The 14,105-nt window shown below is 41.7% G+C and overlaps 1 protein-coding gene across 4 annotated transcripts; it reads right to left on the reverse strand.

The window, feature by feature from the left end:
- Nucleotides 1-659: 659 nt before the first annotated feature.
- On the reverse strand, nt 660-6,131 carry PBDC1 (polysaccharide biosynthesis domain containing 1). Of its 4 annotated transcripts, XM_021687436.1 has the most exons (6): nt 6,010-6,131; nt 5,856-5,921; nt 4,567-4,626; nt 3,918-4,058; nt 2,518-2,629; nt 660-2,209 (listed from the first exon to the last, which is right to left on the reverse strand). In XM_021687436.1, the coding sequence occupies exons 1-6, from the start codon at nt 6,037-6,039 to the stop codon at nt 1,959-1,961; spliced, it is 660 nt and encodes a 219-aa protein (XP_021543111.1). In that variant the 5' UTR covers nt 6,040-6,131; the 3' UTR covers nt 660-1,958. The 4 variants fall into 4 exon arrangements, with proteins under 4 accessions (XP_021543111.1, XP_021543322.1, XP_021543189.1 ...); XM_021687647.1 differs by lacking the exon at nt 2,518-2,629 and having other exon boundaries at nt 6,010-6,113; XM_021687514.2 differs by lacking the exon at nt 4,567-4,626 and having other exon boundaries at nt 1,868-2,209; nt 6,010-6,113.
- Between the last annotated feature and the right edge of the window lie 7,974 nt (nt 6,132-14,105).

Below are 14,105 nucleotides of genomic sequence, written 5' to 3' on the forward strand. Positions count from 1 at the left end.
TTTTTGCTTCTTTAAGGCCAACAGGTGAACATCTGCAGCTGCTTGTCTCACTTAAGGACTCACCTGATTAGGCCAGACCCACCCAGGATAATGTCCCTTTGATTAACTCAAAATTAAATGGTTAGTAACTTAAATGAAGGAATGAAATCCCCTCGTATTCACAAGGCTTGGCCATACCAACAGGAGGGAATTATACAGAGCATGTATGCCAGAGGTGGAAATCGTGAGGCCATCTTAAGAAATCTGCCCACTCTCCCCTTTGACCTTGGATACTGTCTTGGTTTCCTGGCCTTACAATGTAGCTGAAGTGTTCCGTTTCTTATTCTCCTCCCTTTGCCCAGTTTGTATTTCCTAGTTCTTGGACAGAGATGCCTCTTGCTTTAAAGTAGTCTTTTAATGGTTTATTTCTTACTCTCCACAAAATCAGAGAGAAGTAATTAAACCAGTTTTCTTGCTCGTGAGTAACCTGGAAAAGGCCACCACAGGCAGAATCGTATGCAGCCAGTAATCTTTATTCTTCCCCAGTCCCTCAGGCAATGCGTATGGACACATGTTCATGGATATTTAAGAACGTATGAACTAGACAAAGTCAGTACAGTAAAGGAAGTTTTTGATTTTTAAGAGTCTGTCTAGTATGAAGTATTTAACACTCCCCTACCTATTTAAAAGCATATTTTTTGTAAAATTAAAAGTCTAACAAATGTTTTAAATATTTTTAAGAACTGGCTAAAAAGAATCCACAGAGAAACCTAGTTTTGTGCACAGTTGTTGCTGCTAGCTGTATGTATCTCTAGTTCAGCTCTTGCCTAGAAAAGAATTCATCAGTTAAGTTTAACTTTTATTTTTATTCTGTCCACCAGGGGGAAAAAACCTCATTTCTCCCCCTTCTCTGCTCTGATAAATCTTTTCTTGAATGATCATGCTGTGGTTAGAGTTTTCAGAGTATTTACTGTATGCACTATAAACATTGTGGCTTCCTCTAACTAGTTTTAGCAATCAAGGTCAGGGAGTTTATGGGGATATGCACAAACCTTTATACATATGTAAAGATAACTGAAACATGCATTCCTAAAAGTCATTAGATGAGAAGAAACCCCTCCATCTATATAAAATCAACAGGTTTATTTGTGGAGTCTGACGAAATATCATTTAAAAATGTTCATTTTATGTTACTATGTAAATGTATGCTATTGTCCACAGCATTATAAAAGGGAAGTCACTCTACCAGGCTTTATACTTATTAATCTCTGCTAGCTTTCAGGTAACAACTTCAGTACCAGAAGAGAAGCAGATCCTGAAGCAGGTCCAGTGTCCTGCTCTTCTAATGTGAACTGGGCTGCATTCACTGGTCTGACAGGTTCAGGCCCCAGCTCTTATCTCCACAGAGTATTCATCAAATATTTTGCCACATATATCAAAGAAAATCAGAAAGCTGTACTTACTCAAATAGCAGGAATTAATTGTTACATAGGAACTTCTAATCCCCAAACCATATACAACTTAACAGGCTTGAGGAAACTTCACCGCAGGAAACAATGATAAGCATTTAAAAACAGGCATAAATCACTTTATATTAAGACATGACAGAGAGATTACATACCTGAAAAAAACCTAAAGTGTCAAATAATTTGAAATATCTTTTAAAAGTCAATTACAGATATAGTCCTAAGAACCAAAAGAAATTTATTCATAAAATTTCTTATTTGACCAGTGGTGAGAACCAAGAAACACTATACCAAGAAATGCTCAACTAAGACCCCACTAATAGTCTTTAAGCTGGCTCATACAAGAGAACAACCGGAGTAGCTCCTGATGATTAGGCTAGAAAGAATGTCCTTCTGTATGTGTTTCAATTGCACAAGGACATACATTTAACCACAGGAGTCCGTGCAAGTAGCATCACAGTATCTGTAGACTTAGTTGAGTCACAGCTTCCAGAGTGCTGTTCCTTGTCTACCTTACAGAGCTGTTTCACCACTCTTGCTGATTTCTTTGTTGGCTCTTTTCTCTTTTTCTGCTCCTTTACTGGTTTTTGCTTTTTCTCTTTCTCTGTTGGCTCCTTTCTCTTCTGCCCCTCCACTGTCAGTTCCTTCCTCTCTTCCATGGTTGCCTTCTTTCTCTTCTTCGTCATGAACACTGGTGTAAACTGCTTTGTTATAGCCTTCCCGGTTCCGAGCAATTTCAATGGCAAAAAATTGTATCCTGGGGGCTGAAAGGTGAATAGAATTGATCATTGTCCTAGTCACAGTTACTTCTCTAAACTTACAGAAAACTGAACTAACAGTCAAAGCATTCCAGTACAGTCATAAACTTCAGAGATGTGGAATTCTAATCTTGTTAAATGAGGCTGAAAATACTTAACCAGCTTATCCCACAGTTACTCAACAAACAGTAACATGATCTTTAAATATGTAACAAATAAAATGACCCCCAAACTATTCAGGTCACTAATCCATCCGTAAAACCAGATCCCTCACTCTCCTTATACAGAAACCATTCCAGAGGCAAGAATCTCACCAAAGATGGTGTTTTCCTCAGTGTAGCCCTGGGAACAATCCAGTCGCAGCAAAGTACCATAGTTGAAGTCTTCCACAATCCCGTCAAACTTCAAGCAGAATGGCCTCCACTTCTATAAAGGCAAAAAAGATGCCTTGGCTGACAAATGCAGGAGGCTGGTGAAGTCAGGCCAGGAGAAGGGATTCCACTTCCTCAGTAAGGAAAACTCCCATAGTGAAAGAGACTAGGACTGAGTTGATTTCGACTTTTACTAGCATTGAGTTTCCATGCTATCTATTGTCTTTAGACTGGTATTTCCCAACACGAACAATATTTTACCTTGACAAAATATTTAAATCCTCGACTGCAGAATTAAAATTGGATTTCTTAAATGTATTTGCTTTTGCTTTTAATGTTACTGGTTAACTCAGCCCAAAATAGTTATTCACCCCCACTGAAGCACAAATGAGACAAAGGCAGCAGGAATGTGGTCACAAAGTCACAGTTAAATTTTAAGAAAGAAGTCCATTGCTAGAGGTACTTTTCCAAAGATCAGTAATTTAGTTAACAGTCAACAGTAACCATGTTAAAAGTTTACATACATCATAAACCAAGTAACAATGTTAAAAGTTTACATACATCATAAACCAAGTAACAATGTTAAAAGTTTACATATATGGTAAACCAAGGACCTACTCTCGGAAATATTTTCCCTGCTATAAGAGTTTTTAGCACACTGTAAAAGTAGGCTAATCAGGTAAGCAATGGGAAACCTAAGTTCTCCTATTATCCATGGCCCATGATAATGTGAACCTAAATCCGGAGAATTCAAACACCTCCCTGTATCCTATTTGCCAGTTCTCTATCCAAACCTTTTTTTTTTTTTTTTTTTTTTTTTCCAATTTGCCAATTCTCCATCCAAGCTAAACTACTAACATAAGAAAATTTGCTCCTTCTTCCCTGAAAGGGCTGGGTAGGAAGGGATGAAATGTCCAAGTCAAAAAAAAGAAACAACAGATCCCATGAACATAAACTCATAAACCAGAAAAATATTTATTTCATAACATAACTTACTTATTAGTTGATTGTAACTACATAAAAGCCCTGGTTCTTTACATATTTCCTTAAAACACACTGAAAAAAGTTTAATTATATAAAAAAAATTTTTTAAGATTTTATTTATTTATTTGACAGAGACAGAGACAGCAAGAGAGGGAACACAAGCAGGGGGAGTGGGAGAGGGAGAAGCAGGCTTCCCGCGGAGCAGGGAGCCCGATGAGGGCTTGATCCCAGGACCCTGAGATCATGACCTGAGCCAAAGGCAGATGCTTAACAACTGAGCCACCCAGGTGCCCCTAAAAATATTTCCATAATCAATAATTGTTGGTCAGATGCTTGGCAATATTTGAGAGAATTCTTACCTCTTTAGCTGATTCTGATTTGAGCTCTTCTGGATCCAACACATCTATCCTGAGTTTCTCAAAATTTTCCCGAAACTCTGAATAGATTTGGTCATCCACTTTGGTGAGTTTCAGGAACTGTGGGTCAACTGATGAAATCAGCTGCCAGACACAAGACAACACACAGATACTGGTCTCTAATTTACTACACTTCTATCCCCCCTTCCCCAGAAAATATTTATGGTTCTAAGGGCAGAAGAGTTATTAGGAAGTACAGACAGAAGAGGTCCCAGATGAAATCATGACACAGTTTTCAAGGGCCATAATATACTACAATCCCTGCCACCAGTTCAAACCCTTTTGGTCCTAGTACTGCCTGGCTATCGCCCTATGTGAATTAATTGTTCATTCAGTCATCAAACATTTATTAATTGCCTACTATGGAATCATTTTGCCAGTTAGCAGCAGAACACTGGGCAAAGAAGTACAACTCCTCTTTGTCAAAACAAAATTCACTTCCACCCCCTCGTTCTCTGTGGGTAAAATCTTACAGTAATAAAAATTATCTCCAAAATACATATGCTTAACTTGCTGAGAATAGTGATTAGCAAAGAACCATCCCTACAATTACATGCTTAATTTTGCTTAATAATGAAGACAGACAAGTCACCTTGTAGTAGACTTCAGCATGCTGCATTGCTTTCATGGCCCAAGCCATCTCAATATCAGGCTGCAAAGGAGTGAAGAATGCCAGGTCAGAATCTCCCAATCCTGCTACTAGAGAACAAATTGAGGAATTCTGTGGAGGTCTAAGTAATGTCCATAACACTACCAAACTTGGTGTTACTGTCAAAGGATAAAAACTGGACTAATGGGTTTGGAAAATAGAAAACTTTTGTCCTTATGAAGGAAACTACCCACCAAAAGGAGCTGCCTACAGTCTAGTCAACAGCATAAGCCACTGGCTCTTTGTCCAGCAGCTAGTGAAAGTGTGGGAGACTACATAAAGCAGTAGACAGATTGCCTTCTCAGGACTGAATTAAGCCACTGTAAAACTGATACAATATAGTCACATATATCAATGAGTTGCTGGGAGAACAAAGATAATGGAAGTGAAATACCCTTCACTTTTGATAGTATAACATGTTATAATCATCATTTGTGTTTAAAAGATAGTCAATTTCCCATCCATAACACTTAAAATTGAATCAGTATTGTGAAGCAGGCTAGATTATAAATAAGCCTTACCAAATACCTACCACCGGTTCCATTAAAACCTCCCACTCCAGCTACGTGGATCTACTTCACTGACCCCAGCAAAGTCATTTGCATTTTTACCTCCATGCCTTACACCATGTCTTTTGTCCATCTATACCCTGAGGATCCAGTTAGAGATTCACTTTCTCAGTGAAGTCTTCCTCTACTGTCTCAGTTCTTAGGGGTTTCATCTTCAGCTAAACTCCTTTGGATCTTACACCCTAATCTAACAAACATCAATCATATTTTTATTTGAGTGTTACTACTATTTCTCATGTCCCTGTGTCTTGTACCTCAAAAATATCATATGCTTTCTTCTTAAGAATCTAAACAAGACATACCATAATTTGGTGCCACTTTACTGCATAATGAAATCACTCACTTTAAAAAAATACTAATTTCTGACTCTCACTGCCCCCCTCCCCCGATATTTTTATTTACTCGGTATAGACTGCGACCTGGACAATGGAAGGTATAAAAGCTTCCCAGGTGGTTCTAGTTCAGCAAAGTTTGGGAACTACTTCCACCGGCATTTGTCCTGGGTTTGAGGACCAAAAAGGTTAGAATGAATGAAAAAGCGCGGTTTCTGTCGGGCATGGAGTGGGTTCACAGAGGGTATCAGGGGATTACAATTTCGTGGCAGGCCCTGCAGACATAGCAGTCTAGCTGAGTGAGAGAGAGCTGGGGGTGAGTCATACTCACATCATTGCCATAAGACTCGGCTGGGAGAGAAAGAGCATGTGCCACAGACACCAGTTCCCCGGCAACCTGGGAAGGGAACAAGGGGGAGAGACGGTGTTCAAAGCTCGACCCGGCTCGACTTCCCCACTCACCCGAGCCCAGAGCAGCGACTCACCGGCTCACCAGTTCCACTAGTCGTCTCCATGTTGCACTCCACAAAGCAAGCGGCGGTTTCCCGGAAATGACTATTTGCGAGCTCCGCCTGCAGCTGGTTGCAAAGAGAAGGCCGAGTAAGAGAGGCTTTCTTTCCGGATGCGCCTGCGCGCAACCGCCGGCGCCTGGAGGGGGTTGTCCCTGGCCCCGCTTCATCCGCCCTGCGTTCGCGCAAAGGTGTTGGCGCTGCTGCACAGTCTGGGAATGCTTCGGACGTCACAGGTGCTTGAATGCTCATTAATAGCGGTGGTGATCGTGCGAAAAGCCTGAGTTAAAGCTTTCGCGTGCCTACTGCGCTGAGTGCCCAGCAGAGATTCGGATTCACGCTCTCCATTTGAGCAAGCAGGCTCGTACACCAATACACACACACACACCCCAATACTCCAAGTAGGGAGTAAATCACAAACAAGGATGGTGCTAGGCAATGGAGTAGATGGGTGAAGAATTTAGTCCCTGTTTTGGAAGAAATACGTACAGTGAGATAGCATATAAAGTAGTCATCACGAAAAAGCATCATGTACTATGGGAACACAAATAGAGGTTACAAAAACTGAGTCATGAAGGGCAACCAGCAAAGTAGGCGAAGCAGGCAGGGAAGGACACTCCAGGGAGAGTGGAGTGCATGTACAAAGGCACTGGAGAACTAAACACCATGGGACCTTGAAGCAAATTAAAAAAAAAAAAAAAAAGCTGCAGTAAGAGTGTACTCATTTGTGATATTGAGGGAAAAGTTGAGCTTTCCATGCTGAATATCAGCAGTTTGAGACTTTAACCTAAAAGCAATTCTAAGCTGATAGGGACCTTCGAATAGACAGTTTCCTGATTAAGCTTGAGTCTTAAGAAGATCACTAAAACACAACGTGCAAGATACATTTGAAGAAGGCAATTTTGGAAGCAGATAGACCAAACTGAAGGCACTAGGTGATGAAAACCTAAACCAAGGCAATACCAGTTGAGACGATTTTAAGAATTAATAAGGGAAATAGAATCCACAGAACTTTCTGACTAACTGGATATGGGAAATAAAGAAGAATCAGGATTCCAGTATGAGTCCCAAATTTCAGAATAAGATTTGGGAATGCATGCATTGGGCTAAAAAAACAAAACAAAACAAAACAAAAACAAACAAAAAAACAACAACAAGAGGAGGGATGATGAGTTGAATTTGAGGAGCTGAGTTTGAAGAGCCTATGGGACATTCAGATGGAGTTGACTAGTTAGAGGGAGATCTGATCAGAGAGATAAATCTGATAGCTGTTTCTTTAGGTTTAATTGAGCTGTTCAAAGGAAACTATGAAGAACTGTAAAGACACAAAGATCAGCAGGCCAAAGAAAGAACTATTTATGAAGAAGAAAAAAGGCAGGAAAAAAAGAGTAAAACAGAGAGAGAGCAAGGTGAATCGTGTCCAATACCCTGGGTTGAGTACACTAAGCCCACAGTGTCGAGAGGTCATTGACAACCTTAGCAAGAGCAGTTTTAGTGGAATGGTGAGGGCAGAAGTCCGATGGCAGCGGGCTGAGAAGGGAGTGGGAGTTACAGAAGAGATGGCAATGACCACAGAAAGTTCTTCCAAAGAGTTGAAGCTAGAAAGAGACATGAGGTCCAGGGACTTTTTAAAATTGTGGTGAAATATACGACACAGAAAAATTTACCCCCCCAACCATTTCTAAGTATACAGTTCAATAGTGCTAAGTATATCCATATTGCTGTGAGACAGAACTAGTTCCTCTTGCAAAACAGAAAAGCTGCACCCACTGAAAACGACTTCCCATTTCCCCCTCCCCCCCAACCCCTGGCAACGACCACCTATCTGATTCTATGAGTTTGACTCCTTTAGATACCTCATATAAGTGCAATGATATAGTATTTGTCTTTTTGTGACTGGCTTATTTCACTTAGTATAATGTCCTCAAGGTTCATCCATGTTGTTGCCAGGGGACAGTATTGCCTTTGTTTTTAAGACTGAATAATATTCCATTGTGTATATATATATATATATATATATACACACACACACACACACACACACACACACACACACACACCACATTTTGTTTATCCATTCACCCGTCGATGAGTATTTGGGTTGCTTCCACCTTTTGGCTATCATGAGTAATGTTGCTATGAACATGGGTGTGAAAATAGCACTTTGACACCCTGTTTTCAATTCTTTGGGATTTACACCCAGAAGTGAGACTATATTTTTTAATTTTCTGAGGAAGCTCAGGGACTTTTTTAAATTATTATTTTAGGTTTAGAGAGACTTAAATGTGCTTGCTGGGGAATTGGCCTTATAGAAAAGACTTTCCTGGAGGGTGAGCTGGGTGTATGTCCAGAGAAACTGAATGAAGACAGGTAGCAGAAAGAGGAAATCGAGGTGTTCCCTCCAGAAGCGTTCTGTTTTCTCTATGAAGCATGAGAAGGCAGCTGAGAGCAAGAGGGAATGTGTTAAAAGTCTTGTCCTGAGAAGAATTTCTTAGAAGTCCTGCACAGCAGCTCAGAGGAAAGGGAGAACCGATCTAAAGGAGATGGAGGGACGTTTTCAGGGAATAGCTAAAACTAGAGGACATGATTCTGCAAGGATAGCAGTCTGTACGTAACCCAGAGGTTTGAATGTAAGATGGGTCATCCGCATGGATGCTGGACGTTAGTGAATGTGGAGGCCTGACCAGGAGGTCAGTAGACAACAGTAAAGTGGAAGGGTAGGCTCACGATGATGGCCAAATCTGTACATAACAACCGAATAGGAATAGAATCTTAAGAAACACAACTGACCTTTTACCTGAGAAAGCACTTACATAATTTGCTTTATCTAATACTTTGGGCACATTACTTGCCTTTAAATTTAAAAAAACTTATTATTATTATTATGTATACTATGCACATGGTTTGTTAGAATTATTTTACTTTTTTTTTAACCAGGGAACTTCTCGCTGCTCAAATATTCACAGCCTTAGATACTCTCACGGAGCAGGAATTGGGGTCCTCACAAGATTGGAAGATCTGTACCCTCAAACAGCAGGAGACAAAACTGTCATCCAGAGCCTTTCCCATTGCCAGGCCAGGCAGAGCTATCAAAATAAGCATCGGCCTTTGCACTCACACCTATTGTTTCAGATGGACTCGAGGCAGCTGGCTATTAAAATAAGGGAAAGAGGAGTGGGCCAGGAACAAAAGATAGTACCTAAGAGGGGAGAGTTGGTGGACTTTAAGAACTATATTGAAGAGGGTTGCCTGAGTGGCTCAGTCATTAAGCGTCTGCCTTCAGGTCAGGTCATGATCCCAGGGTCCTGGGATCGAGCCCCGCATCGGGCTCCCTACTCAGCGGGAAGCCTGCTTCTCCCTCTCCCACTCCCCCTGCTTGTGTTCCCTCTCTCGCTGTGTCTCTGTCAAATAAATAAATAAAATCTTTAAAAAGAAAAAAAAAAGAACTATATTGAAGAAAGACCTTTTGGTGTGGGGTAAGAAAAATGGAGATGGAAGTTCAACTGGGATGATTCTCTTTTCTGGAAGGGCACCATTGAGTTGACCTTCAGCTTCCTTCTAAGACAGGTAATGTGGACATGCCATGGGTAGAGCCAAAGGCATCACCAGTCCTGATTAAGGTGCTGAGGTATCGGTAATGCCAGGGATGACAGGGGTGTGGAGGAAATGAAAGCTATAATTGCTGGAGCTACGGTGCCATAGGGTAGGAAGAAGGCATCTTACCTGTAAGGAAAGCATCTTCGGTTTTCAAATATGTTTGTCATTGGCAAGGCAGTTGGGTGAGTGCTGCTATTTGCAGGTGGTAAAGCCATGTAGAAACTCCTTAAAAATATGGATCATGTGGTCTTGGTGGCTGTCGGACTAGATGGGAAGACAAACTCGAAGGACCTTGCAACTGGTCATTAAAAGTTGGGAGGAAAAATAGGAGTATGGTCAGAAACCATGTAAGTTAGTCTACCGTGAAAATATAAAATCTGGATAATAAAAGTGTTTTCTGTGATAGGTGTGGTTCATAATACCCACAGGGGTTGACTCATCTTATAGTAAGTGTGTTTCATGCCAAGACAGGATGTTAGAGATGACATCTTGAGTGACTGTGTCCACAGGGTGTGTTCTATGGTCAGGAGGGAGTGCAACAGTGACCCCAGGATGCTGTCCCAGATTGGAACTTGTCCCAGAAACCTAACTGTAACACAGCCTCAAAATACATAAAGCAAAAATTGAAAGAATTACAAGCAGAAATGGACAAATCCAGTAAAATAGTGGAATATTTTAACATGTCTCTCAGCAGTTGACTGTTCAAACAGCCAACAACTTAATAAGAATTTAGTAGAAGTTTTGAACATGTGAACAGACTTGACTTAATGGATAAATTCTGAGCCCTGAACCCAACAATTCTGTAATACACGTTACTGTCAAACATCTGTGCAACCGGTATAATAAATGTATTGTTGGGGGTGCCTGGGTGGTGGCTCAGTCCATTCAGCATCTGACTTTGGCTCAGGTCATGATCTCAGGGTCCTAGAATGGAGCCCCGCATCGGGCTCCACACTCAGCGGGGAGTCTGCTTCTCTCTCTCCCTCTCCCTCTTCCCCTCTCCCTGCTCATGCCCCCCCCAAATAAATAAAGTCTTAAATAAATAAAGTCTTAAACAAATAAATATATTAACATGTGGCAAAGTGCATCTCATTAAAAAAAAAAAAAAAGGAACGAAGAGTCCAATTCATGCAGACGGGCTAGAAGCCATAAATGGTATGAGGTAGGGTGTCCTGGGACAATGAGGTCACTGAGATATGAAACAGGAATCGAGCAGCTAAATAGGCATATAGTATTCAGGGGTGTGGTTCTCATGGACAGGGGTGTGGTTCTCATGGACTGTTTGGCTATTGGACTAAAGACAGGAAAGCAAATTCGACTGACCTCGAAACTTGTGACTAAAAGTTGAGAGGGGAAAAAAACAAAAACAAAAAAAAAAACAACCGGGGCTGTGGTCAGAAATCACGTGAGAGAGTGTTCCGTGAAAACAGAAAACCTGATTTACAAAATGTAGCAAGGGCCAGGTAAAAGAGATGGTTGGTGCCATCTTGCTGAAGCTGTCGCATGTGAGTGGGGTGATCATATTCCAGGGCTGTTTTGTGGTCGGGAGGAAGTACACCGGCCCCTTAAGATGCCATCCTGGCCATCTGACACAGTTGTTACAGGAGGTGACGCCCAAGGCACTGCGTTCCTTTTGTTCCTTTTGACACAGGGACTCACAAGCCCCTGAAAATCTTGCTCTGTCTTGGGTTGCAGTGGCCAGGAAGGGTTGACATCGTGACATCGACACCACCACTACCTCTCCCTCACTGAAACACAGGTGCAACCATTCACTAGCCTCCATAAGTCCCTCTCAGCTTTGTGTCACGTCCACAGTCTCACCTCCATCCTGCCCCCTTACCATCAAAAGTAGCTCTAGTGTTCCCAGGGTTGCTGTGATAAGATAGTGCTGCGAGGCTGGCCATGGACTCCAGCTACTGCTCTTTTGTTGCTGATGAACAGATTTGCTTCTCAGGAAGGAAAACTCAAGAAACACCATGTAATATCCATAATACCAATCAGTGATAAACTTGGACCTTGAATCAAGTCTTAATTCCTCCATCTACTGTTTTTGTACAGGGTCCCTCTCCCTCCCCCTCTCCCTCCCTCCCTCTTTCTCTTTTTCAAATATTAAATGAAGCAGCATACTCAACTTGTAGCGTTATTCTGAGGTGAATGATGTAGTGTGAAACCTAATTTAGAAAAGCTGCTCAGTTCATGAAAACTATGATTTATTTACTATTAATCAGTAGCTGTATGAAGAAAGGAGGGGCTGCTCCCTGCTGCCACCGGCAGCACAACTTAAAGTCAGAAGGCCTGCACGATCCCTGAATACTATACCAGGGACCAAGAGACAATTCAGGCTCCTTGTCCAGAAACAACAACAACAAGAAGAAGGGACAAACTGAAAGTGAAGCCGACACATCAGCAGATGTTTGATCATTCTACCCTAAAGAAACTCTGGCTAATTTGATTGAGTTCTGAGTCTGTTTTGCAGTAGTTGACCAACCACCTATGAGACTAGCCAAGACTGGAACTAAATCGGGAAGAATTCTTGCAGCTGCGTGGAAGGGACCAAGAGTGAAGGAGAGTAACCTCTGTGACGACGCACCCCGAGACCTCTCCCGTTCATCGTGCTTGCACCACCATTTTCTGAACATGGGTCCCATGAAGAGGCATGATTCTCCAATGCACATGCTCAGAAAGGAGGACACCTCCCTTTGTCCCTATGTGCAGTCAGGATATTCCATTCCACCCTCCATACCCCTTGACATGCTGACCCTCTTTGTCTTCCTAATTTTTTACAGGCAGTAGATACCTCATGAAATTTTTCATTCAATCTCCAGGATTTGTTGATAACCTACTCAGAGGTGTGCCCATATGTGGCTAAGCCCTAGGGATATAAGAGTGAATAATGCAGGGTGCCTTCTCACAAGGCACTCATCCTAGTGAGAGATATGGTTACAGGGAAACTGATCACTAAAAAAAAAAAAAGATAGTAGTGATTGGAATGATAGAGATTCCATGGAGTAATACAGCGGCTGACCTGTATTAGAGGGGTTCCATGGTTATTTGTTGGATGAATGGATCGATAACAATACATCCAGGGCATTATGGGAAGACAGAGAAGGGTTCTAAGCTATCCTTGGGGGATGGTGGAATCAGCTCAACTGAAGTGAACACATTTGGGGCTAAGTTCCGAGCTTCTCCTTTTTTTATTATTATTTTTTAATTAATTATTTTTTTAAGATCTTATTTATTTGACAGAGAGAGACACAGCGAGAGAGGGAACACAAGCAGAGGGAGTGGGAGAGGGAGAAGCAGGCTTCCCGTGGAGCAGGGAGCCCCATGTGGGGCTCGATCCCAGGACCCTGGGATCATGACCCCAGCCGAAGGCAGACGCTTAACAACTGAACCACACAGGCGCCCCACGTTGGGAGCTTCTGATGCATTAAGTTTCCAAGAAAATTCTGGGAATGTTGATTTAATATTGTTCATGAATAAGGGTAAAGAAATAATCATTCTGTGAACTGCAGAATCTGGATCACATGGGACTCAGACTGCCCCATACCAGTCAGTGTGTGTGTGTGTGTGTGTGCGCGTGCGTGCGTGTGTGTGCGTGTGTGTGTGCGCGCACGTGTGTGTGTGTGTGTCTGTGAGTAGATGTTTAAGAGAGAAGGCGCCTCCCTTCAAAGGGATTTGAAATCAGGTCAGATGTAAAAATCACCTCCTCCTTGGAAATTACCAACCTTATTCCCCTCTTCAGTCTCAGGGCCATGATGGTTTGTGCTTAATGTATGTCATCTTGTATTTCAGAGGCACCTGAATTTTCTTATCTGTGTGACCTTAGGCAGGTTTCTAAAGCTCACAGCGCCTTGGTTTCCTCACTTCAAAAGTGGAGCCAAACTATGGAGAGAGCCAAGACGTCCATCAACAGATGAATGGATAAAGAAGATGTGGTATATATATATACAATGAAATATTATCCAGCCATCAAAAAAAAAAAAAAAAAACCCGAAATCTTGTCATTTGCAACAACGTGTGGATGGAACTCGAGGGTATTATGCTGAGCGAAATAAGTCAATCAGAGAAAGACATGTATCATATGATCTCACTGATATGAGGAATTCTTAATCTCAGGAAACAAACTGAGGGATTCTGGAGTGGTGGGGGGGGAGGGATGGGGTAGCTGGGTGATGGACATTGGGGAGGGTATGTGCTATGGTGAGCGCTGTGAATTGTGTAAGACTGATGAATCACAGACCTGTACCTCTGAAACAATACATTGTATGTTAAAGAAGAAGAAGAAGAAGAAGAAGAAGAAGAAGAAGAAGAAGAAGAAGAAGAAGAAGAGGAAGAAGAAGAAGAAGAAGAAGAAGAAGAAGAAGAAGAAGAAGAAGAAGAAGAAGAAGAAGAAGAAGAAGAAGAAGAAGAAGAAGAAGAAGAAGTAGAAGAAGAAGTAGAAGAAAAAGAAGAAGAAGAAGAAGAAGAAGAAG

The sequence above is a fragment of the Neomonachus schauinslandi genome, chromosome X (genome assembly GCF_002201575.2).
Source record: "Neomonachus schauinslandi chromosome X, ASM220157v2, whole genome shotgun sequence".
NCBI lineage: Eukaryota > Metazoa > Chordata > Mammalia > Carnivora > Phocidae > Neomonachus > Neomonachus schauinslandi.